Below are 26,971 nucleotides of genomic sequence, written 5' to 3' on the forward strand. Positions count from 1 at the left end.
TTGGATGTTACATAAACTACACAGAAACACATTTAACACAGACAGGACTACTATAGTAAACCAGGTTAAGTAGAAATAAAACTGTCTGAACTGAAGTACTCAACAGATACAATAAATACTAATGTGAATGTTGACTAAATGTATTAAAAAAATAGAATAAAAGGCTCTAATACCATATTGTTGTTTATCAGCTGTATATACTTTCGCCATGTATATGCATTCACCATATGGTTATTACATTACAACAACTTAATTACATTAAACAGTAAAACATCTGTAAAACTGACTGATAGCTTGCTTAAGGTACACAACGCATATGATAAAAAGTATTGATTTCTGGAAGCATTGAAAAAATACAATGATATTACTGTTTTTATGTTGGCTAAAAAGTGAACTCAAATAATTTAGCATTTATTTTTTGCAGACGTTAATACCTTTAAGTTTGTAAAATAATAGTCTTAAATGTTTACAATTCTCATCCCAGTGACATGTGTGATATTTTGGTCATTGTTAACACATGGTGTGTTCTTATAAGGGAGAGAAAGCCCCTACAAGGCCACACTGGTGTCAGACACTTGTGTAGTGTGAAGATTTACAGCAGCAACAATAGTTAAACTAAAACCAGAAGATTAAACAGTTGTTGAGTTATTTTTGAATACATGGATAGGGATGTGAGGAAAACCTTATGCTGAAGAGGCTATTTTAAAACACTGCTTGAACTATGACCTGTAAAGTGATAAAACGCACCCTATAATGAGACAGCATTACCAATATAATAGTAACAGCAAATACTCAGCAAGAAATGCTATGCATGGTACTGGAAATTAGGTACAGTTTTTAAAGACAGCAGAGTGAATTTATATAATGAAATACTTAATATCTGTGTTTGGTGTTAAACATTGAGAATACAAGGTTATATACTTATGCTGTTCACAAAATAAATATCCTTTCTTGTATAATAATATAATATAATTGTCTGCAACCATAACTAATGCTCTGTTTATTGGCCCTTGCATTCTTTAATTAAGCATTGAAAATTGTTTTCTTTATGGTCATCTGTAATAATTTCTTCTGATTTTTAACTGTTTCAATATTTATGCCAGGATTAACGCTACATTACTGCACACCCTCATTTCACTGTGCTCTCTTTTCCAATTCAGAATCTACCCATTCCATTAGAAGCTAAAAGAATGTTAAGTGCCTTTGTATTTCAGTATTATACAGGGATGGAGCAAGGGGAGGGTTTGGGGAGGTACTAGCCCCCCTAGGATGGCCACTGCACCCTCCTATTTTTGCCCCATTTTCATAGGATATTCAATCTCATAAAAATAAAAAAACAACCACAAAGGGTTCAAAATGAGAGTATAATATAAAATAAATCCAAATTACTCAAATCATTTTATATTTTACTTTTACTTATTTTATATTTTACAGTTTGACATTGCTGATAAATGTGTCAATGAACATGACTCCCACCACAGATAGATATATAACAGTAATACATTTGAGGTAATAGTCTTACCTGTCCACCTTTAGGCTGGTACTTGATATTCTCTGTGGATCCAATCTTAGACTTGACGTTTTTGTAGTCAGGCAGTGGTTCACTGATGATCCGGAGCTGTTTGGGTGTTGTAGCGGGAGATTTGGGTGGGGTGCGGACCACAGCCACCTTCCTCTCTTGTGAGATGAGACTGAGCGAGCGAGGGGTCCCGGGGGTCCTGGAGGAGGAGGAGTAGCTGGGGGGAGTACTGGGAGTCACGGCTGCAGAACCGGGGGTCCGAGGTGTAGAGTGACCACTCCGGGCTGAACGGGAGCGCATTGTCTGTGTGACTAGATACAGGGCACATTTAACAGTTAAACCAACACAGTGTAATAGATTAGGTTGGGTTCAAATGCTTATAATGTAGTTTAACATTTAGCAAAAAGGCAGGTGTGAAAACTAGAATAGTTAGTAGAATTACAGTATAGTAGTATTTGTGTGAAATTTAAGACATGTTGTAATGTTGTTACTTCCTCAAAAACATAACTAGAGTTGAATTGTGTTTTGTTTCATTCCATTCCCACTTGTTTGAATAACCCTTTATTATTAGTCTCCAAACCTGAAAATGCTCTGTTCCACCTTGTGATGTCATGAAGCGGTAGTTTTTAGTTAATAGCTACCTTTTACCTTTAGTTCAGTAGAGATCAGAAATTCCAGGGGTGAAATTATTAAATTGTGAAATGATTATTATTAACACAGTGGAGCACTTCTTGTATTACGACATAACATCACACATGTGAATGAAACAAAGGTGTGTGTGCCAGTGGTGGAGTTAGCAATTGAGGGGCCTGTTCAAACTTGAGTTTGGTGCCCTCACAAAATCCCCCCCCCCCCCTTTTGTTTGTTTGTTTTGTATTGTTGTTGTTGTTTTTTTAAATATATATTTATTGTGTGTTTTTCCCCATTGTTCTTGAGACATGCACATATATTTATGTGAATTATGGTGGATTGAAAACTTGTCTTATTAGTTAGGTAGCCTACTAGATAACCAGAGCTGAAAGTAGTTTTATTTTTTGCTAGTACAGTTACATTTTTGTTGATATCCATTATATATGATTATTATATTTTCTTATAATTATTGTAATGTCATATTGAGAGAAAATCAAATTGCTCTGAGGCCTCGACCATTAATAGCACTGAGGGCAACTGGATGATGGCTCCTCCTGGTTTGGGGGCCCTAGGCAGCTGCCTGCTTTTGCCTTATGGTAGCATCGCTACTGACTCCGGGCATGTTTTTCATGAGGAAACATTATTACATACATCAGAAAATACAGGGCCAATTCACATGAAACAAAAATGGGCATAGTTAGAAGTTTCTGTCAGCACAAAGGTGACACCGTGATTTTTTTTTTTTTTTTTAACATGGCGAAAAGTTGTGCCAATTTCTGGATCTAACTGCTGACAAAAAAGAATAAGTTAAATGTTCTTTAAAAACCTGTGAATTCCCCATCAATTTATTTATAACAACAGATAATGCTTATAGGACTAGTTTTTACCTGTCATTGGAGCCCGTCCAGTCCTAAACTCTGCTCTCATCTCAGTCCGAAAAGCTAGCAAAGTAAAACGTGATATTTCATAAAAAAAGTTACAACTCACAATGCTGTCCTAGTTTAGTTGAGTGTATCAGCCTTACATGTAGGTCTACGTGGAGCTGTGGAGCCAGAGCTGGTGATGGAGGTGGAGCTCTCCTCGTGATCTTGGTGAACGCGGCGAGTCCATGTGGCTGTGGGGCGGGCGTATCTCCGAATGGGGCTTCGAGACCCTCCATCCTTTGTGGAGACATAGTGCATCTTTGTATGTGTCTGCTATGCTCAATGTAATTCAATAAGAAGGGCTATTAACTAAGGAGCAATTACATTTGATAGCCTTTGTTATGAGTTAATTAGGGATGTAACAATATTGAAAGCAGGCCTAACTGTTTAACATATTATAACCCATAGTGCAATATTACAAAACTGTAGAAAGAGTAGAAATGTTACTAATAATGCAAAGGATCAAGGTGTATTTAGTTTCTTATGCATTTTCTAACAATACTGTTGCAACATATTAGCATTCAATATACTGCATTATCATTCAATATACTGCAAAACTCAACAAAAAATAATGCAGTATGATATGTCATAATATGGCCAATAATGTTACATGCCTAATAGGATAATCTTTTCTATGATGAACATACCTTGACTACGCGGTTGTATAAAAATAGGAAAGGTTTAGTTGAGGTTGCTTTATCTAAAGAAGCAGCTGGTCTGGATATGGAGGTGGGGATCTTTGTTAGTGGTGAACGATGGCACTAAGATGGAGTCAGTCCCAGTGAAAAACACAAAACACAAGACACAAAGTGACAAAACTGACATGCACAAGGACCAAATCTGATCTTCACAAATCAGATCTACACACTACATATACATAAATTAAAGGTGCGTTATGTAACTTTTCAGGTGAGGGTGGGTGGGGGCTTGGGGGTCTACCATCTGCTTGTCTCAGCTGAGATGTTATAGCCTTGCTTGCAGTTTTCCATTTTTGCATTTATGCAGTAAGTCTTTTTATTGCAAAACCGCACCTTGCATTCTTACTCCTTGTTTCCATGAAGTTATATATGTTGTAGAAGATCTATGCAAAGGTGTAGCAGCTCAAGAGAGACAGGCAGGTGATGGACTGACCCATAGAAAAGTTACATTAGTTACCTTTAAATAATCATACATTCACAATGATTATTATTTGATGGAGAGAACACATCTTTAAAATATATTTAAAATTTATATACATATATATATATATATATATATATATATATATATATATATATATAATATATATATATATATATATATATATATATATATATATATATATATATATATATATATATATATATATATATATATATATATATATATATATATATATATATACATACACACACACACACACACACACACACACATTATACATCATTTTAAACCCAGCTAACCCAGTCAAAGGTCCTATATTATACAAAATGGATTGCTGTGAGCTTTAAGCCACATTATAATTTGTTACCTCTTCAAAAACATACTGGAGTTGTGTTTTGTTTCATTCACACATGTAATTATTATTATGTCTACACCTCCAAAGCTCAAAATGATCTATTTCACTTTGTAATGTCACATACTGGTACAGTAGTTTTCAACAGATACCTTTTACCATTAATTCATTAGAGAATAGCAATTCTAATGAAGGTGTATGGAGTTTAAAAACAGTGGAGCACTTCCTGTAAAACCACATGACCATGACATCATAAGGGGGAACAAAGTGTTTTCAGTTCGAGAGAAGAGAGAGAGAAGAATTCATTGTGTGAATGAAACAAATCACAACTCCGGGTATATTTTTGATGAGGGAACAATATTATAACATAGATCATAAAATAGGCCCTTTAATATTAAGGTGTTCTTATGAATGAAACATTTTTTTATGAAACTTACATTTGAAGATGACTGTAGCCTTTGTCTCAACCTTTTTGAGATGTGTTATTACTTAAATAGACTTAACAGTTATGATTTTCAGAAACATTTGAATTGTATAAATTAAACTTATGTTGTTTAATATGTTTCTGTAACATTTGCAAACCATTAGACATTTATAGACTTGCATTTTACATTACAATGGTGTTGTGGACATATGCCACAATAGTAAATAGCAAAAAATTTTAAATAAAAAAGAAGGAAGAAACAGGAGTGTCTTATGTAATATATTATGGACAAAGAAATACTAATGTGAGCTTTTAAAAAACTTTCACAGTATACTTTGCTCTTATAATATGCCATGACATTCAGTATAAGCAGAACCTGTTATTCAGACTCAGTGCTGGCTATTACTGCGATGGAAGAGTGAGATAAAGTCACGACCACAGCTACTGGAGAAATGTCACAGGGCGAGCTAACACCCGCACACAAAGCACTATTCAAATGGATGTGTCTAGTGTAAAAAGCCCATTATTAACCACAAAACAACACACATTTCCAAAAAGCAAGAGCAGCCTACATAAACAAAATGGAGTAAACAAAGAAATAGAATTCATGTAGAAGGTAGGGTTAGAGCTAAACTTTTTAAGGAGCAAAGAATCAGGCAACCTCATGATGATATGCTGCTTTTATTACATCTATGTTATAAGTCATTGTTTTCAAATGTCTTAAAATAAACAATTTATTCAGTTGGACTTGGTTTGAGCTTATGTAAATTTGGTTTGGTCTTGTTCTAGTTCTGGACACTATTGTCAAAAATATTAAAAATCAGACATTAATCAATACTAAAACTAGTATCGAAAGTAGATACTCATTTGAGCAAGTATCAATACTAAAGTCACTTTCACAGGACAGAAATGAACCTTTCCTGAAAAGCTTTGGAAAGATCTTAAGTTGTATCAGAAAAAGTATGAGACCTAACCATATGTCCATGGAAAATGGCATAAATGAAAGCACTATTATTTATGTTGAAAATCAGAATCTATCACCGAAAAAAATCGTGTTTTTATTTTTTTATTATCATCATGGTGTCTGAAACGGTATTGAGTATTGAGGCTATTCTAGATTAAACATCCCCCTGCTCCTGAGGACACAGATCAGTATAATGGTCTTTTCACAGCCCTGTTTGTGTATGAGTTTGTGCTGTGCAGTGCAGTGCAGACTACTGTGATGATGATGATGTAGTTACTCACCGATGCTCTGTCTCGGGACTGTCTGGCAACACTGAGAGGTTGGCGTCCGTCTGGTAACGTCTCTGAAAAAATAAAACAAAAAACAATGTGAATGGAGAAACATTCAAAGCAATGAAATATCCCAAATAACTACTTTAGTTATATCTTAGGTAATTTCTTGGTTACATTATGTCTGAAAGATATAATTATAAACTGTGGGAAGATTTTAAAAAAAAAGCGTGTCATTTTTGTTTTTTACAATGTTTATTTCATACTACGGATGCACAGATACCAATACTGGTATTGAATATCGGTAGAGATACTGAAAAATAATCTGGATCAGGTATTGATTCCATGATATTGGTTAAGCCAATACTGTGATTGAGCTAAAGACTAAAGAAGACTAATTACAGGCTGATTTTGATTTAGAAAATCTCATAATGTTTGAACTTTTATCCATACAAAGCTGTTTGAAGGATAAGTAACACATCTCTTGTGTAATAAATTAATATGTTTCATTTTCCAACCCTACACTGGTATCGATATCGATATCGGTATCCGAACTGAAAAAAACTGACTGTTTCATATATTAATAGAATCAATCACCTTCAATCACAACTAATGCATAAAGTTTTTACTTTCACCTGAGGCCTAGCAGTTTTTCATCTTTGGGGTGTTTGGGTAAAAAATATGAAAATGTTATAAAATTTATACTAGCTTATTGGCCACTATGAAGACATGATATCCTTTTAACTTAAGCACAATGAATTCAACATTTCCAAAGAAGACAAGTGCTTTGGGGGAGGTTGTGGATTTGAGACCATTGCTGTGTAGAGATTTGGCAGGATATCACAGAGAATAGAGGATTTTGTATTACATAAGTCAACCTTGGAAAACAAGCTAATTAGGGCTCTGCAGCAGTAGCAGAGTACAGCGTTTTCATCACACACACAGAGCTGGGACGTTGGGGGAAAATGAAGTGCAAACTGCCTGTGGGACAGAGGGGCGTACGGAGCCATTACAGCGTCACGTCCTAAGAACAAAACCTCGGAATCACCAGTTTCCTAGCAACCAGCGGCTGTAAAATGCAGAGTGGATTTGCTCCTGTCGAAGATCAGGAGGTCAGGAGTTTATGTTTTTTACTGATCAAACATACTGCCATAATATGTGTTAGGACATGTGTGATAAATATGGGGCAGGGATGAACTTAAAGAAGATACTTTCAATTTTCTTATCCCCTCCAGCGGGATCTTCTTCCTGTTACAAGCCATCGTTAAATTACTGTGACGGGAATGGGCAATGAGGATGAAGTGTGTTTCCTCCTAGACCCGTATAGCACACACTTGGTCAACCTCTGGTTGGGTGAATGCTCAACCCACTCCACCTTTGCCACCAGGGGCGTAATAGATACCCAGAGCCCAGTACATGGAGGGGTCCTCACAATGTCTATAATTACAAAGTTCATAATTGTTGGTTTCTGGATGATGTCATCCACACAGACGGGGGGGGCAGGGCCACTTTTCCTACTGATACATTGTAATATTAACATTAAAATATCCAAAAGGTAAATTCATAAATATCAAACCCGATCATTTATATTAGTGAATAGACAATAGCATTTCAGCCATATATACGCTCTGACTAACGAATGTACTGAAGACCCATAATTTGGCCCCCGTTTGCCACATCATTTAAAATGTAAATAAATGTTATTTATATTACAAAAGAGTGTTTAATATGTAATGATCTGGTTTAGGTCTAGGACAATGGAATGTTATTTACAAAAAATTAAGAACATTATTAAGGCAAGACAAAAAAAAACATAAAAATGAGGAGAGGCATTTATTGAGATGAATACAAAACAAAAACTATAGTTCAGGACAAAACAAACAAGTGTGTAACCCAAACAGAAGGTGACAGTGAAGGTGAGACAAGACTGACTCAGAGGCTGAATGCCCCACACACAGGGACACGCAGGGACATGGACAGGGACGACACAGGACAGGACAGGGGGTCACCTGTGGTTCTCCTCCTGGGACACGAGTGATGCTTGAACGGGGCGGGTCTGACGTACAGCCCCCCTCAGTGGAGTCCGCCGGGAGGGGGAGTGAGTCTGAACTTCAGCTTTTTTGGTCATCTCTGTCTTCTTCACAAGTGCTGACAAAAACATTATAATAAGCAGTAAGCAAATGTTGTAGGCTAGCATCACTGTACGGCATATCAGATAAAACTGGAAACCCTGCTCTTTACATTTTAAACCAAAACGCTCACATTTTGTTTATCTTAACATGATCATTATTAGGTTTTATTTTAGGTATTATCATTCTGGAGTAGCGCTGGGCAGATCATTGACATTTTTATATTATCATGAATGCTGTTTTTGAAGATATGCAAATTTTAATATTAATATATAATAAAACAATACTGTAAAAAAGAACCAAATGTTGCCATGTTTTACTAATTTTGTCTAACAATGTATAATAAATGCCGTGATTGCAATATTTATATTTTCTAAATTTTTTTCCACCCGTCTACTGTAATATGAAATATGTTTTGTAATAACTTCTACATTATACAAACAACCTTGTCAATTGAAAAATCACTCTCACCTTTCTTCTTCTTAACCTCCTCTCTGGGGACATAGGTGAGCTCCTTGCGGGCAGGTTTGCGTTCAGGTGTGGAGATGCGGCCTTTGGGTCTAGTAGTTTTAGTTTTCGGTTTGACTTGTTTCTCCTGCTTCTCTGTCTTCTTCTCCTGAGACGGTTTCTTCTGGACCACTGCAGGCTGTTTAACTGGAGTCTGAACTTTAGGCAGAGGCTCGATCTGCTCAGTGGCCATGCTTTTGTCATCATCTGCAAAACATGTGGGACAACTGTTAACTTTTGAGTTGTATAAAAAAATTATATACGTACAAGGATGGATAGTTTATTGTAAAAAAAATAATAAAATAAAATAAAATAATTCTAGTGAAGGTGTATGGTGTAGTGGAGTGCTGCTTCCTGTATTACCACATGACATCACAAGGTGGATACAGATCCGAAAACACCATAATATGGGCCCTTTAAGCTATGCACTAAACACATCAGAAGTATTTCTATTACCAAAAAAAAAAAAAAAGGCTTGATTTGACTGTACAAGTGACAAGTGTCTGTTTACAATGTCATGTCTTTTAAATACTTAATATTTGCTGCTAATTACATTCTGTCTGTAATTATACATAACCTCACCTTGTGTATCCACCCAGGAGCTGTCTAGTATTGAGTCATCCATTGTGGTCTCGTCTCTGTCATAACTCTCTGTGGGCTCTTCTGTGTCCATTGTCTCCTTCTCTGGACTGACTGGAGTCTCAGGCACCTCACACACCTCCTCCACACTCCCTCCCTCCATTTCTGCCTCTTGGGCCATCTCCACCTCCTCTTCCTCCTCTTCCTCTTCCTCGTCTTTATGCACCCCAACCCCCAGAGCTTCGGCTTCAATGGGAGCTGAGAACCGGACGCTGTGGCCTGGTTCATCAGCTTCGTCGATAGTCTGTACCACGGTGATGAAATCGTCTTCTACGGTAACGACTGACTCAATGGCAGCGTGTGTTTCGGCCTGCCTAGCTTTCTCTGCTTCCTCCTTCTCCACCTGGGCCAATCTCTCTTTCTCTTTCAACTCTTCTTCCTGCTTTTGTTGTAACTCTTTGGCCAGTCGTTCTTGTTCCTCCTTTTCCATCCGTTCTTTCTCCTCTCTCTCCTTTTTCTCTCTCTCCTCCTTCTCTTGTCTCTCTCTCTCTTCCTGCTCCTTCTTCTCTCTCTCCTCTTTCTCTTTCCTCTCTCTCTCCTCTCTCTCCTTCTCCTCTCTCTCAGCTTGCTCTCTCTTCTCTCGTTCGGCCTTTTCTCTTAACTCCAGTTCCTCTCTTTCTTTCCTCTCTCTCTCCAACTTTTCCTTCTCCTCCCTCTCTCTCTCCTCCTGTAACTTCCTCTCTGCTTCAAGTTTTTCTCTCTCTTCCCTCTCTCTCTCTTCCCTCAATTTCCTTTCCTCTTTCAATTTCTTTTCTTCTTCTTCCTTTAACTTCCTCTCTGCCTCTTCCCTCTCTCGCTCCTCTTTAAGTTTGCGTAAGGCCTCCTCTTTATCCTCTTTTGTAGGAGAAGGGGATCTCTTGGGAGATCCATACAATTCTTTCTGCTTCATTTTAGACGGAGACAACACAGGAGAAAGGAGTTTGTCATCATCGATGTTGCTTTCCACAGAAGATGCTGGTGAAGTTTTGACTGGCCTCGCAATACGATCCTTGGCCGCTCCCGTTAGCTGGTAAACATCTTCAGCGTCTATTTCTTCATATGCTTCTTGGTGGACTAATTTCACTTTTTCTCGTAGCTCTTGTAGCTCTCTCTCTTCCTCCACACTCAAGGGCCGATCCTCCATTTCCAATTTGCGTATTTGCCTTTCGTAATCTGCAATTTCGGTTTCAGACACTGACCCTTCACGACTAGCCTGCCTTTCACTCTCGCTTTCAGTTCTACCGCCTTCTTCGAGAGTTACAGTTACAGTTGGTGTTACAAAGGACTCTGTTTGTTTTTCCAACAAAATTGTATCAACAATATCATCTTTACCTTGATCTTGGCTAGAGTCCTTTCTTTCCTTCTTCTCTTCAGTTTCAGAAGAATCACCACTCCCAGTAGGTTGTCCCTTATCTTCTAAAGATGTATCTCTAACTGCTAATTTCCTCGCTTGTTCACTCATTTTCTCCTCCAGAACAGTTGGGCTGAATTGCCCTGAATTCTCCATTGGGCTAAAAACATCAGCAGGAGATGGCATTGGCCCTGAATATTCACTAAAAACACAATATCCCATCTCTTCTAACTGGCTATCACTCTTTCTTGGACTTAGTTGACCGGAAACCATGCTAGCCATTGGGTCGTCTAAAGTATTGTTATCGCCTTGTATGGACTTTTTCCTGTTAGTGTCAGGTTCAGTACTGTCTGAAGCCACTCTTGAACGGTTACCAGCCAGATCTAACATTTCAGGCAAATCTTGAGCCATTACACCACCATTTTTGGGGGGGGTCTTGGTTGGTTCTGGGGATTGCGGGGACTCTGGCTCGGAGCTGGACTTTGAGTCAGGAGTGATATTTTTTGGTGGTGATGAAGACTCAGTAACAGAAGAAGTGGTTTCCATAATGAAAGGTGGAAAAGTTGGTGCCTTCTCTACGGCTGGAGTAGTGACTGGGAGGTAGTCTGCTGATTCATCCAGACTGCCGCTGGTATAAGACAGGATATCGGATGCTAAAGGGGAGAAGTTTCTAGGTTTGTTTGGATCCATTGCACCAATAGTGATATTTAGTGAGTAGCTCCTCTGCTCTAAGGCCAATTTACCAGGAGAAAGACGACATTCGTTACTCCTATCAGGCACTAATACGTTTGCATCTTCTTTCTTAGTTTCAGTTTTATCAGCTTCACTAAGGGTGCTGTAGCTAATTTCCGGAGCCTTGGTTTCAACTTTCTCATCTCCAGATCTACTTAGTTCATAGTAACCCTCACCTTTATATTGAGGGGACTGTTCTTCATCCATGGCTGATGTCTCAAAATAAGCAGACATCCCAGACCTATCCTTTGTGTCACTTCCTTCAACTTTGGTCGACATGGAAGAGAAATCCGAAGGTTCTGCAATACTCGTAAACTCCACCACTTCTACAGATGGTTGTTTTTCAGTCACTGTGATTGGTTCACCATATGTAGGCTGAAGAGTGAAGGACCGGACACATTCTTTGGCTTTGTTGGAAACATTTGGGGTTACAAAAGCGGGCATGTCCATTGTTGGGCTCTCTGGTACAACTCTTTCACCGGCGAAAAACTCCTGCATCATGGGGGGTTCAAACGGCTCGTCTGGACGCTTCTCAGATCCAATGCTGTCAGGACTTATGGAACCACTTTTCTCATCAATCTGTTTCTCTGACTCCATCTTCAAGGCTGTAAAGACATCTGTAAGTTGGCTGTTGACAAAATATAACTGCAATTAAAGGCTATGTACCAGACTTTTCATGTAGTAAAGTAAAATAAAGAGGGTGAAAAGAGGTTACTATGTAATGTCTGTATTTAACCTTGCGCTGGTGTGCAGTTAACAGGCTAGTTAGTTGGATGTAGTAGTTAGTAGTGCTGTAACCCAGCTTTGCCTCCTGAATGTTGTGAAAAATGCTAAAAAACTCAGTAAAGAATTTGGATGTTAGGAATGCATAAGAAATTACTTTGGACCACTGCCAACGGTTTAAGATTAACTAGGTCAGTCTTTTGCTGTTTGAAAATGGAAAAAAATCAGGTACAAGGCCTTTAAGTAAACAGCATGCTCTAACTGCAAATGTCTATTGCCAAGGGACTGCACTAAGCTAGTATTGGACAAAAGGCAAAGCTTTTTAGAAACTTACAGCCCAATGACATGGCCATCACAGAAGAACAACGGCGGGTGTGTGGGGTCCACCAAGTCACAAATGAATGTCAACATGGAAATGAATGTGACGAATCGGCATGGAGACACTGTGGAACTGAGTGATGGAAACCAGGCAACAGGATTTATATAAACAGCATATACACATGCAACTGAACACAACATGTCATTCTTTATTATGGAAAATTGCATTTGCTCAATTTCTAATTGTAATGAGGTTGACAGGTTCTAGAGTTTAAGTTGTGTATTGTATTTGTATTCATTTTGCCCTCCAATAGCTGTGCTACCACACAGCTATTCTTCCTGGAGTCATGGGCTTATGGTGTATGATATTTTGGGGGGAGGGGGGGTTGATGGTGGAAACCGAAGTGCCTGCAGGAAACCCACTCAGACACTTGAAGAACATGCAGACTCCACACAGAAAGGGATCAAACCCGGAACCTGCTTACTGTGAAGCATGAGTGCAAGCTACCGTGCCGTGTAAATGTATATAGATTGTATACCATACAAAGAATGACATGAAGCGCATATGGAGGACAATAGATGATTGCACTAAACATGAGTCAGGCAAAATATCTGCTAATATGTATTCAAGCATAATCATCTAAGAGTGATTCATGTTTAGTTAGGTATTAAAGTGTAAACATTGATACTAAGATATATGGAAACATGAAACACCTGGAGCTCATAGCTACTGGCAAAAGCACACTAACGTTAAGCATCACCTTACTTCATGAAAGCAAAATGGCCAGTCCAAAAACAACATTAAAACAAAATTCAAAGCTCAAGAATACCACAGAGAATATAGAATGACTAAGTTCACCAACAAGCCTGTGTTGCCTCAGCCGCAGCATAGCGCAGAGACGTTTTCTTGCCATTCCACCTCACTTGTATGTTATATACAGAATATTTTTTTTCAGACATGTTTTCGCTCCTATATTCGGCACTGCAGAGCATGCATGCATGGGGAGCAGAGGACAGGACACACCTGTGTCTAGGCTCTCCTCGCCCTCTGCCTCCTCCTCCTCCTCCTCCTCTAAGCTCCTGGAGCTGTCTGAAGCAGCACTAGCTGCTGCTTCATGCTCATCCTGGGCCTGGCCCGAGGCCTGTGCCTGCTCTAAGGGCTCGGGCTGGGGGCTGTCCGGCTCAGGTTCGTCCCCGCTCCACTGCTGCTCATCAAGAGCAGCCTCTGCACTGTCCTCTTCCACCTCCTCCTCCTCGTACTCAGCTGTGAGAGCCTCCATGGTCTCTTCTTCAGGGAACAGGGGAAGAGGGGACACAGTAAGACTTAAGGCAACACAGACTTGGGTTATGGGACAACACAACTTATGATGGATACTTTCATCTCATCCTAGAGTTTGTTCACAAACTACTGTGTTTATGAAACTAATGTCAACAAAAGTTATTACAGAAGTGCCCAGATCTTCTTGCTGTTTCACATTAACTTGATCCAGGTGTTGACTGTCCGAGCTACTGTTTGTATTGACAAGAGAACTGATAATAGTGGTTTGATCATTTAGATCAGTAATAAAATGGAAACACATAAGCACAGCATTGTAATGTATTGTTTAAAACTGGTCTACTGTCTACTGAATGGTACTCATATAAATGGACAAGTGCCAGTGCCAGTTCCAGAGTGTTTTTGCTGTCTTTCTAACCCTCTTCGTATTAGTGTAATTCTGGACCAGTTTTACCCCCAGGCTCCTCCTTGAGTAGTGAGAAATGTGAAAGTGTTTTTTTTTTTTCCCCCACTGGGCTTGTTAGACCCTTCCTGGATTTGTCACAGAGTATGCTAATTTGAGTTATGTAAAAGTGGTTCTTGGAAAGCTAATGGGAAAAAATGCACAGCTTTATCAACGTCATATCTGCCTTTTACTTTCCTTCTTTTACTGAGAAAAGTATTTCTGTGGGATGTGTGGGAGCTAAAATTCTTGTTGCTACCAGTGAAAAAACAGTGAAAGAACTTAGCTGATTGTTGCCTGGATAGTATTCATATTGTAATATGCATGGGAATCATTAGACATGCATGATATCACACAGTTAATGCAGTTTAAGCCCTGCAGCTTCCTCTTTGCAGGGTCTAATTATACAAGATTAATTTACATGACTTTTGTCTTGAGGAGCATTAGTGTGACGTGGGTCTGTGGATTGTGGGTAAACTGTACAGAAGCCACAGGTAGCAATGACTCATGGTGAAGAAAATTAAAAAGGAGGGTGACAGACATGAAAGTGCTCATATTTCGAGCAGACAAACACGACACAGACACAAGGCCACAAACAAACGGAGGGAGAGACGAACGAAGAGATGGGAGAACGGGAGGATGAAAAGGTCTAAGGTCATGGAAGAAGACACAAGGCAAAAGATCATGAAACCCAGAGGAGATGGAGGGAGTGAGAGAGAGAGCAGATGAAGGGAAATGGCACAAATGAACCATGCGTGGTTCACCTTCAATCTGTCTAAAGGCCACGGCCTGCCCAGTGGGGCGAGGGCCCGAGTGCGTCCACTCTGGGCTGAACAAGGGGTGCTCATAGTACTCCTCGTCGGAGTGGTAGGGGTCGTCCTCGGGCACGGACACTGAGATGGAGGGGGCGAGGAACTTGCACCTCTCCCGAGAATTTTGGAAGCGTCTGAGAGGGCCTGCCTCCTCCTCATCCCCTACATCTACAACAAGACAGACACAAGGAGAAGAACTGCAGGGAAATTTGACACACGGACTAAAAGAGGAAGAAGAGGGTAAATGAAATCAAAGACATGAGGAACAAAAGAAGCAAAAAATGTCCATCTATGAAAAAGTCAACTGAAAATGTAATGTACTAAATCATTGTACATGAAATGAGTACAGATGTACATCTGTTTGCATGACAATTTATAATACAACAAAACAATAATTTGTAATGCAGAAAAATTATTTAAAGGTCCAATGTCAGGAATGGACATTTTTTGCAGTTAAAGGGAGAATATTGTAAAATAGAAATGCCCAAGAGAGGGCAAATGTAAACACTAAGATCAGTGGGGAATGAAGAGAGAGGTGTTCACTGAATGTTGACAGGTGACACATTTTGGAAAGACACAAACAGGGAGACTATGACGAGCAAAGGAAGGGTGACCTGGTTCTGTGAGAACAGCTTCTCATTCATCACTGCACGGTGCAGCACCACAAGTCCTAGTCCCAAGTTTAGCTCAAGAACATATAAAAGACCATAATGTTATGGAGTCTGACTCTCCACACACCCTTCAATCCTCCACAATCGCCTATGTAAGATCCTACTATTATCATGTTCATTATAATCACTGCAGAGACACTAGAAAACCAAATCCTGGTTGTGCACGGACTGTACTGGGATATAAGAAATATACATTTTTTCTATAGTATTGAATATTAAAAACAAAACAGAAAGTTAAGCTTTACATGCACTTATTCCAATAGCCCACTGTGAGCTCTTCAAAGCAAAAATAGTGGCTTAACTTAGTACACACAAAAAATCTTATTAGCATGCAAAACATGATGCAAAGAATGATCTAATCCAAAACATTAAAATCATCAATTATAGAAATCTACAGACATAATATTCCCATGAGAAGTGGATGCAAAAACAGACAAACGACAAAGTGACTGATGGTGGATAGACAATACAGGAGTGCAGATGGCAATGAAAAGGACAAACATATTTAGAATAATGTATGACAAAAACATGCTGATAAACAAATACTTTTTTTGTTGATAGCAATGTGGCCTGTCTCCCCTGTGTAAAAGGAGGGGGCTATTTCCAGTTTCCGGTCACGACCTACACTCACAAACAGAACCAATCTCTGTATGTTAGCCTGGTACAGTTATCTTTAGCCTACCTTGCTCCAGTGGTCCAAAGTGCTCTGCAGCAGGAGAGGGGGGAGGGGACGGAGGCAAATTTGTGGTGTCTTCAACTAAAATGAAAAAATATATAATAATGCAACATTTTTAATGCAAAGTTCTTAGATTTTTGGGGTGAATAGGAGTTTGACTTGTTTAAATGTCACATATTAATAAGGAGAGTATGTCTGAAAGGATTAAACTGCTTGACAGCTCACCTGATGGCAGCTTTTGACTTTCCTGTTCCCCTTTGAGCACAGCCACAGCCTCTGCAGTCACCTCCTGCACAATCCTCGCTGACACTTGCTCTGAAAAGAAATGCATTATGTTATGTTAGTCTAATATGTCTTAGAAAAGCTTTTTGCAAACCAAGATAGACAAAAATCTGTTTAATAACTTCAACTTGAGGAGAAAAACATAATTTTTCATCAGTTTTGCCAAGACGTTGACACTTAAAGATACATCATGTAACTTTTCCAACAAATGCTTGCCTCAATGTGTGTGCTACAACATTGCCTGGAATGTTGCACAGTATGGGACAGTACCAGAGTTGAGTGCTTGTCTACTTATCTGAAGGCTGGCAGTTAAAATTCCCCTCTCAACATGAACGTCATTGGCACATCCCCTGACCCATATGTTGGTTTCGTTGGCAGTCACACATGAATGCTGTTGTCGTGTCCTTGGGCAAGACACTTAACCCTCAGTGTCTGCATACTCTGGTGTATGAATGTATGTGTGAGTAGGCGAGTGGTTCCTTGATGTAAAGGGCTTTGAGTGCCTTTCTCACCTTTACTCAATTACAGGTGTTTGATTATTTAAAAAAAACTATACATGACAATCAATATGTTTAATGCTATACGTTTTTGTCTTCAGATCCCTGACTGCTAACAGAAACAGACCAATTTCCTACGTGTGAATCTGACAGAAATATTGTTGAGTGGAGTGGTCATGGGGAAAATCAGCTCTAAAAACATCCAGTAATTATCTGTCTTGTGGAGGTGTGGCTTAGATCTCGCTGTATTTTTGTCATGTCAGAGATGGGACTCAGTGGGAAAGTGATAACATGCAGTCATTTCTGAAGCTGCAGGGAGCTGCATCTGAAAGCTCCTATTGTCGCCATAGCAACAAAGAAAGAAGCCCCCCAAAAAGGTGGCACTGAGGAACAAGAGCGATTTAACCTTTAGAGTTATTGAGTTTTGTAATAGATGTTCCTGATGCATAGGCCATGGAAGTTAGGCTTTGTCCAATATTGTTTTGGTCAGTTAACAAGACAGCTTAAGAAGTGCATCACATTTGATATTGACACTATACATGAGAAAGACCAGAATCAGAAAAATATAAGGAAATGGAGAATGATCACTGAATGAGACTGATTGTCTCATAAGGTTTTTATTATTATATTTTATATAATGCAGCTATAAAATATATACTAGTACATCGGGATGATACAAGTTCTCATGCCACAAGATCTCGTGAGACAAGAGTAAGAGCAAATTAAGTAAGAGCAAATAAAACAATAAGTAAGAGCAAATAAAACAATAAGTAAAAAATAGCATTAAGCATTTTTTTTTTTTTTTAGCATAACATGAAAAAACTACTAGAACAGACACAAAGATATTAAATCTAATAAATACAAAGTCAAGAGGCTAGAACTGAAAACTGAATCATGATGAAATTTACTCATTTTTTATGTTAAAATATTATCTTGCCTTGTTCTCATCTTGTGGAAATTGTGTCTCATCCCATCCCTACAGATTTACTATATAAGATCTAGGTAATCTGTAAGTAATTGGACAGCATGGAGTGAATACTATACAACAGACCTATACTCCAGCCATATTGGGAGAGCACTGGAAAAATGTGGTTTTGTTTACCCTGAATAGCATGATTTTGGTAGCTCATGAACAGCCTGAGCTAGACTAGCTAGAGCTAGAGGCCTGCATTGCCTGTGCCTTTCAAGTTTATTTAATTAGTTGACAATTATTTATTTTTTAGCTGAAAAGTTGAGGCATTTTATCCAAATCTGCACTAGGTAGGGGCATTAATATAGTTTTGTTCATATGTTGGTATGGATGGTAGTGTGCTCTATTTACCATTACTGTTTGAAGACCTTATTCTAATCCAACGTCAACCCACATACATAAACAAGCTGGCAGTCATTCACACATCCAGTCTCACACTTGTTAGATTTCTGTGCTCGCCTGGGACATTACATTGACTTGCATTCATTTCTTGGAGACTGATCATAACCTTAATATAATTACTACTTGCTTAACTTATCTTTACCCATATCTTCGGTTTAAACCATGGTGTAGTGATGGACCGATACCAAAACTGGTACTCAATATTGGTGGCGATACATTAATTAATAATACTAATAATAATAAACAATAATGGATCAGTTTTATATAGCTCTTTTCTGGACACTCAAAGATGCTTTAAAGAGCATTATTCATTCACTCCACACTCACTCGGTGATGGTAAGATAATATTGTAGCCACAGCTGCTCTGGGGCAGACTCACGGAAGCGAAGCTGCCAATCTATGCCATCGGCCTCTCCGACCAACACCACCTCTATACCATTTTCATACTAGGCAATGTGGGTGAAGTGCCTTGCCGAAGGACACAATAACAGTGTTTTTGCAACTGGTACCCACAAATTGGATTGGGTATCAGTTTCATGATATCAGTTCAGCTAGTAGGCCTTAAATGAGATGTGAAAGGTTATTTACAGGCTGATTAAAGCCTAAAACATCTCATGAAGTTTGAACTTTTATTCATACAGAGTTTTTCAGTAGGAAATTGAAGGATAAATAATAGTTACATAACATGATTGGTTCTCTTGTGTAATAACAGTTTTTTTTAGGGAAAAATGCTCCATTTTCTGTCCCTACATTGGGATCAGTTAATATAGATCGTTGCAGACAGTTAAAGTAACACTATTGATATTCATATCGCAACTGAAAAGCTGGATAGATGCATTCCTGTCATGGTGTTGATCTAAAATTGAGGAAATTACTTGATTTTTAGTCCCCCACGAAGCGAAAGATCCTCATATAGTGACAGCATACAGATTTCAGTCCCCAAATTATGATGAATCCCCGCCCACACTCTCACACACAGAAATACACTTCTGAGAACACTTAACACTGCCCACTCATAATTTCAAAGACCCCATTTCCAACATTGAACGGCAATAAACATCTTCTGTGCAATCGTGTTACAGCTTACAGGGTGAAGTCTTTCATCTAATATGGGTAAATGGCACTCAGAGGTTGACACATAATTGCATACTTGTTAAATTAATCTTGTAAAAGTTTCAGTGATGGATGGAAGGCACAAATGACATCAAATTTAGTCTAAAGAGGATATATATATATATAATATATATATATATATATATATATATATATATATATATATATATATATATATATATATATATATATATATATATATAAAATAACAATCTTTTTGCATTTATCCTAAGACTATGTAACAAGAATAAATTATCTTTCACAATAATCAAAGTTGTGGTATTTCAAGCTGCCATAAGACTGTCCAGTTTGAAGGTAAATTGTCCTTATTACCCACAAACAAAGCACCTTTCTGTTCTCCTGGTTAATGGATTTTGTGTCTTAAAAGCAACATTCAAACACCTACACACAAAGTTAGTGCCCTGTAAAATTGACCTTGTCTTTGATGCTTGAGCCACTAATGGAGACCAATGCTGTCTGGTCGCCTCAGCAATTTCCTGACAAGTCTTATGTCACATCAAATGTACTACACTGGCTGGATATGACACAAGAGCAAGCAGCATGCACCAACTATTTATCTATACAAATAATGCAGGCTAACAACATGCAGACAGAAAACAATTGTATTCCCTAGGTGAGGTGAAATGGTGAAATATGTTTTTTACCTCGTATAGTAGCAGAGACGCTCCCCTCTCAAAGCAGTAAAGACATCGACTAAAAATCCTGAGTCAGTCGCTACCAACCAGACTGCCGCACACACACACATTTAGCACACATGCACTGCAGGATCGAGAGGGCACAGAGAGAGTGGAGAGAGTGCCATTTGGTGCGATACCCGGCACCAGTACCTACCACAACCTGCGAAGCCAGCGGTCACCATGGCAACAGACTGGCGGGCCGCGGAGTTGTATCCCATTGTTATTCGGAAGAAACATGCATCAATTGTAAGAGTCCTCTTTTCATAGCACAGGACAAACATGGTTATATCACAGCAATTTGCTCATATAAGATCAATTATACTCTATATACAACTAGTGAATATATATCATATTTCTTTGACATTGTGTTCAAATAGTACAGATGAATATTTATGAACAATCACCAAAATGCAGTTTCTTGTTGCAAATATCACATTGTTAGTGTTATTAAAGGTAACCGCACACATTTTCTGGTAGAGGGTCTTCTACCAGCTTGGCTCTATGGAAATTTTATTGCTTTCCCTGGAATGTTCCATGGTATGACATTAAACATATACATCTAGCATTTATTCATTAAGGCTGTTTCTGTAGCTCAAGAACACAGTAACTCCTTGTGTGAATAGGGATGAGTCTTCACAGACCTGATCTGTAATCTGTAATCTGTAGCATAGTGCTGAACCTACTTTTCTAGATATAGATATAGATATAGATATATCATATAACATATAACATTTCCATGGAGACAAGCATGTGGTGAACCCTCCACTACAAATGTTATGCAGTGCATCTTAAATTAAGTTTCAAAAACTCAACAAAATCTGTTATAGTACAACATATGATTTGATTTGTTTCTACTCAATTTTACATGTTATGGCAATGAAGACATTATGCTCTTTATCAATTTAGTTGTGAATTGAACAGCCATTGTGCTACTACCGCTGGGAAATCATGTACAGATGGGAAGCCTTCAAGTGATTTCATTTATAAACCAGATAGAAAACAATGCTCCAGTGGACAGCATGTTCAATATTGGTGGGGTTAATATTGCTTTGGGGAAAATTGGGTGTTTGATAAGGCAGACATAGTGTATCTTGAGTCCAGAAACTTTCTATTGTCATCACTTTATATTGAATACGATTATTTCTCTCACTTGGTGTTTTATGTGCGAATGTTCTCATCTTTTATCAGCCTCAAGTGTCATTTTGTACCTGAAGCATTTCAAATAGACTGTCTGCATCAGTCCTTCTGCTACCCATTCTGTCTTAGTACTTAACCAGCACTGCCAAGTATCACAGTGCAAAGTAAGCGGACTATAAGAGACTATAATGCATCCTACACGCAATTAGCTCCATTCTATCAGAAGTATAATACATTAAATCAATGTATAACGTACAAAAGCAATATGGCAAAAAGATCATGATTCCATAAGCTTTTACTACTACTACTACCAATAATAATATATTAGTCTTATATAATGCTGATACTGATAGCGGACTTTAGTAGTTGTGCAAAAATTCTAAGTGTCACTATTTTTAGTTAGTGACATTATTAACCAGATTTTTTTTTTTCTCTTAGTCACTGGATATTCACACTTTACATAGAATGGAAAAGCACAGAGCTGTAGCCACAACTGTATTATTATTTGTCGTGCTTAATTTTTGTAAAAATAATTATACCTAGATACTACACTAAGCGATAATAAAACTAGTATCAAAACTAGATACATCTTCTCAGTATATTCTGTCAATGAGATCATAAAATACCTGGCATATTAAGCTCTTGGACAATGAGTCACAGTATTGATATGTGGAGAATTTAGCAGGGCTTTGTCATTGATTGTTGCATTGTCTTGTCTGCGGGAAGCTACAGGCCGAAAGAACAAAAGCACAGCAAATTGTAGGGGAGCAGTTGCCATGGCGACACCATTGGTACATTATTGTCAGGACTGTAGCTCATGGCGGGGAGCGGGGTAAGGGCTAAAGAGGCAGATTTTATGTGTTAATTACAGCACTCTTAATAACAGTATGTGATTCCAGGGAGGACTCCGGGTGCTAACCCACGCACAACACAAGCCATGCACAATAACAAAGTGAAATGAAATCATACCACCAAATAATAATGAGGTGGAAATAATTAGAACTTCTTAATATTGGAAATTAGAACCTGACTGCGTGACTTTTGCCAAATTATACAAAACTATTAAAGTTTCTTCTGAGAATATAATGTGATTCAAAGCGTACTATATATAATTGTGTAATACTATATTTAAGTATTTACAGCATTGTTGTCGATATTCTGTGCTCAATATCCAATGGCCTTTGCTGAAGCCTATTAATGTGTAATTAATTGGAGTTTTTCACATTAGCCAACAACACACCAGCATTACTTCCTAGTTCATAGACGATAAAATCAAGATAATGCAAACAGCACACAGTGGTCTCATTTTGACTTAAAAAGCTGCTGTTACAATATATCTGTACTGGGGCAAGACAGTTTTACTTTATTACATTACAAACATCCTTCAATTTGTAACATGTTTTACGTATGAAATATAGCAAAACTAATTAAGAACTAATTCTTCTGGAGCTATTGCCTGAAACAAGAAATATACTGATTGACAAGAAATTCCATGCTTTTCTTTCATCACAGTCACTTCCTGTCTGCTCTAGCTAATTTTAATGCATAAAACAAATCTTAACAGAACCTCGGGCCTTCAGATGTCCTCCGTCTGATTGTGCCTATTCTATGACCTTTACTATTGAGTAAATGTTTTCTAAAATTTTTATCAGCACTTCAGAGGTGAAGTGACTGAACTCATTTAAAGGTTGTATAGAGGATTTTCCAAGGAACGAGAAATCCAACGACTGTTTGTCCTTTTTCAAATGTTGCGCATTCGTGAAACCACCCCCCCTCCCCTACAGCTCCCTACGTAGAAACGCTTCCTCCCGCCTCCTCTTTACGCCAGAAACAGGTTTGTTTACAGCCGGTGCGCTGCACATGACTTGTAAACAACTAACTACAGTGTTGGTTAGGCAAGGCGGAGAAGTGAGGAGCGGGGGGAGCGGGTGCGCGGACATTTCGTGCGCGGACGAGAAGTGAGGAGCAGGGAGAAGAGCGGAGCAGGGAGAGAGAGGAGAGAGGAGAGGGGAGCGGTGCACGGAGATTCCGTGCCCGGAGAAATGAGGAGCAGGGGGAAGAGCGGAACGGGCAGCGGGGACAGGAGCAGGAAAGGGGTGCAGAGAAGGTTGCGCGGAGATTCAGTGCGAATGAACTAGCTACAACACGCAGCAGCAAGCGGACTCTTTCTTTGCCTTGAAAATTACGTTTTCAGACATAGGATATCGCTTTCGTGTCCTGAAAAACGTTTGTCTAGCTCTTGGAAATAAAGTACGTTTTCATAATAAGCAGAAGTGACCTGTCCAGGAGTAATTTGGCGACCAATGCGTCAGTCTTTAGACCCTGCGTCTGCTTCAGCTGCGCCATCGCTGGAATGAATCTTCAAGAATCACCTTAGTTTGGCTTCGCTGCTTTTCCCCTTGTCTTCTTCTTTCAGCGACCTCAAAAACGGACTTTCTTTTGCGGCTAACTGCTCCCGGATTCTTGTCTGCCATTGCAACAAACTTTGTGCTAACTGCGAGGAAGATATAGGTCAAAAAAAGCCGCTAAGAACTGTTGCGTTGGTGGAATAAACAGCGTCTGTGCGGCTTGCGTCTGTGGACTGCGTGACAGGCGTACGTAAACCACGTACCGGCGGCGCGCAGGCAAGTCAGTTACGCTAGAAACGTAGGGAGATTGATTGACAGCCTGTCAGCTAACAGATAACGAGGCAATGTTGTTATCTATTGGCAAATGTTTAGCCCCACCACGTCCAGAGTTGATGAATTTTTATTCTCTTTTTTTTGGTCATCATAATTACAAGGCTACTGCACCTCTATAATGCTATCATTGACAATTTGAAACAAAAAAAAATCCTCCATACAACCTTTAAATGGGGATGCTCAAGCTTTCAAAAAATCTGATATCAGCAAATAATTGGATAGTAAAGTATAGACAAAGCAAATATTGTGGCTGAACCATGTACTTACTAAATAGATCTTTTTCACAACAGCTGAATTGGAAATGTCTCGCGTATTTTCCACCAGCTTCATAGATCTGTCTACCCCAACACCAAATCTTCATCTAACAAGGTTGACAAAGGACATATTCTGTCCATGAAGAATTTATTCACAACTATTAAGGTAACAAAGATGAAAAGTTAAAGGCTAACAACGACTAGCATTAGTGAACTACTCCTGGGCAAAACTACCATTATGGTCATGATTAAAACATAAGTAATTTTTTAACTCAGACTGATTGTAGAATTAAAATAAAAAATCTATTTCATGATGTAGATATTAGCATAGACAGAGAGATTTGTGCAGTTTAAATGCTCGACATGCAATCTGTGAACATTTGTAGCATTTGAACTGCACAAATCTATCTGTGCTATTATCTACATCATGAAACAGATTTTTAACAAGTTGCTTATTTATGAATTACTGGTGGAAAATAGCGCAAAACATTTCCACAGATATTTTGCCATAGAAAAGCATTAACTAGAAGTGATGTTTACCCTATATCATGGCACTTCCGGCCATTGTGAAAAAGGTCTATTACACAGGGTCAACTGTTTTCAAAAGTTTGTAACATTATCAATAGAAAATAGCCATTTTCTGCAACTGTACAAGAAAGAATTTCAGATTTAAGACATAAACAAAAAATTAATAATTTGTTTTTTGGCACATTTTAAAAATACTTGTCAAAATTCACTCTAACACAAAGACTATATTAGAAACAAAGGCTTGCCCATAGCTTAAAAGACTGGCATAACTAATTTCAGACATTAAGTTTTACACACAAAATGCATTATCTTTGAGTTAGACTTAGACTTAGACAGACTTTTTTGATCCACAAAGGAAATTACTTGGACATCTGGTTATGGTATTAGGTTCATTCCTGACAATCACAGAAAATATGCAAAATCCACACAGAATTATTACACAAAAAAATCAAAATACAGAATATGGAAGGAAAAAACATCAAATCTATTCCCACTGTAGACATATTTGTTGTATTGTAAAACGCACTGACTTTTGTATCATGTTGAAAACTTCCTCACTGTACATCTCACCTGCTGTAATGGCATGGGCCCCAGTTAGGTCTCCATTGAATCCATTCTCTCGGGCTGTGTACGGACCCCCACTCATGATGGTCCCAGTCTGACATGTTCTGAAGGAGGAGGAGGAGTATCCATTAGCTCCAATGGGACTGGGCGCCTCCTGCCCTGCTGATGGACTCCACTGGGGGGCGCCGTCTTCAGGCTGTCGACTGTCTGCCATGCTGGGGTTAGCAGCAGGGGAGAGTGAGCAGAGGCTGGACTCTCCTATATCCTGAAAGACAAAAGACATATATATATATATATATATAAATAAAAAAAAAAAAAAAAAAAAAAATATATATATATATATATATATATATATATATATATATATATATATATATATATATATAAAGGAGTTGTAACAAAGCATGAGTAGTTTGTTCATTTCAGGAGATTTGAGAAGAGTATTTATTATATTATTGTAGTAGTATTATTATTTAATCATTTACTGTCATCCAGGCAGGAATTGACTTTTTCATTTAATTTCATTTAATCCCTTTTATTTCTGCTCTGTCGTCTGTTGCTCTGTTGTCTGTTTTGCCACATGAGATTTTACTCTTGCAACACTCTGATTAAAAAGGTAAATGCATTACAGTAGTTATTATACCTTTGCACAAAAGCTGTCTAAAATTACTTTTTTTTCCTTGCTTTTTTCCCTCGCTATCAACAGTTTGATTTTGAGTTTTTGCAATAAAATGTATATAGTTTACATTGTCAGGATTATGAGTGCACAAGTAAATTAATAGGAAATATGAAACTAGGATTAAAACATGCCAAATGAATACCCTTCTTAACAAACTTGAAAGTATCATTTGCAGCATCGTTACCACAGGTTAAATGTTGTCACTAACAACACATAACACATAACTATATATAGTCGAGTCCAATGGAGACACTACAGTGGAATAGTCCCCATGCCTATAGCTACAACTATCGCCTGTTCATCCCTGCCACAGCTTCACTGTCAACAGTTCAGAAGTGCCTGTACGTCCTTGGGTGTGTGAGCAGTTGACAGGCGCAGGATGAAAACCGCCTGATTTATGTGTATGTAATGGCTTATTCCACACTTGGCCCAGGTTGGAATCATACTACAAATGAACAGCACAGACCTTGGACGCTGCTAAGGTACATCAAAGTAGCTGTAGAAACTGTATCAACAATGGCCTATGCCGAGTATAGCGAGATTACATTGTCAGACATTTGCAGTCATGGCTGTAAACCAAACACAGGGATTTGAAGTATTAGAAATGTCCTCCTGATTTTTGCTTCTACACGATTGATTTGAACAAGAGGACAGAAGATCAAGCAGCAGCAAAAAAAAAGAGAAATA

The 26,971-nt window shown here is 38.4% G+C and overlaps 1 protein-coding gene across 1 annotated transcript in view; it reads right to left on the bottom strand.

Annotated features, from left to right (window-relative positions):
* map2 (microtubule-associated protein 2) overlaps positions 1–25,819 on the bottom strand; it is a 31,195-nt gene extending 5,376 nt beyond the window's left edge. The window contains exons 1-7 of the mRNA XM_055149902.1: positions 25,612–25,819; positions 16,690–16,794; positions 16,486–16,560; positions 9,681–9,711; positions 6,237–6,267; positions 3,174–3,309; positions 1,503–1,830 (exon numbers count right to left, since the gene is read on the bottom strand). Of these exons, the coding sequence (XP_055005877.1) occupies positions 1,503–1,830; positions 3,174–3,309; positions 6,237–6,267; positions 9,681–9,711; positions 16,486–16,560; positions 16,690–16,794; positions 25,612–25,819 (914 nt within the window). The remainder of the gene's footprint in view (positions 1–1,502; positions 1,831–3,173; positions 3,310–6,236; positions 6,268–9,680; positions 9,712–16,485; positions 16,561–16,689; positions 16,795–25,611) is intronic.
* Positions 25,820–26,971: the final 1,152 nt, after the last annotated feature.

This window comes from Boleophthalmus pectinirostris, unplaced genomic scaffold (genome assembly GCF_026225935.1).
Source record: "Boleophthalmus pectinirostris isolate CB_2022bp ecotype Guang Dong unplaced genomic scaffold, ASM2622593v1 HiC_scaffold_1, whole genome shotgun sequence".
Lineage (NCBI taxonomy): Eukaryota > Metazoa > Chordata > Actinopteri > Gobiiformes > Gobiidae > Boleophthalmus > Boleophthalmus pectinirostris.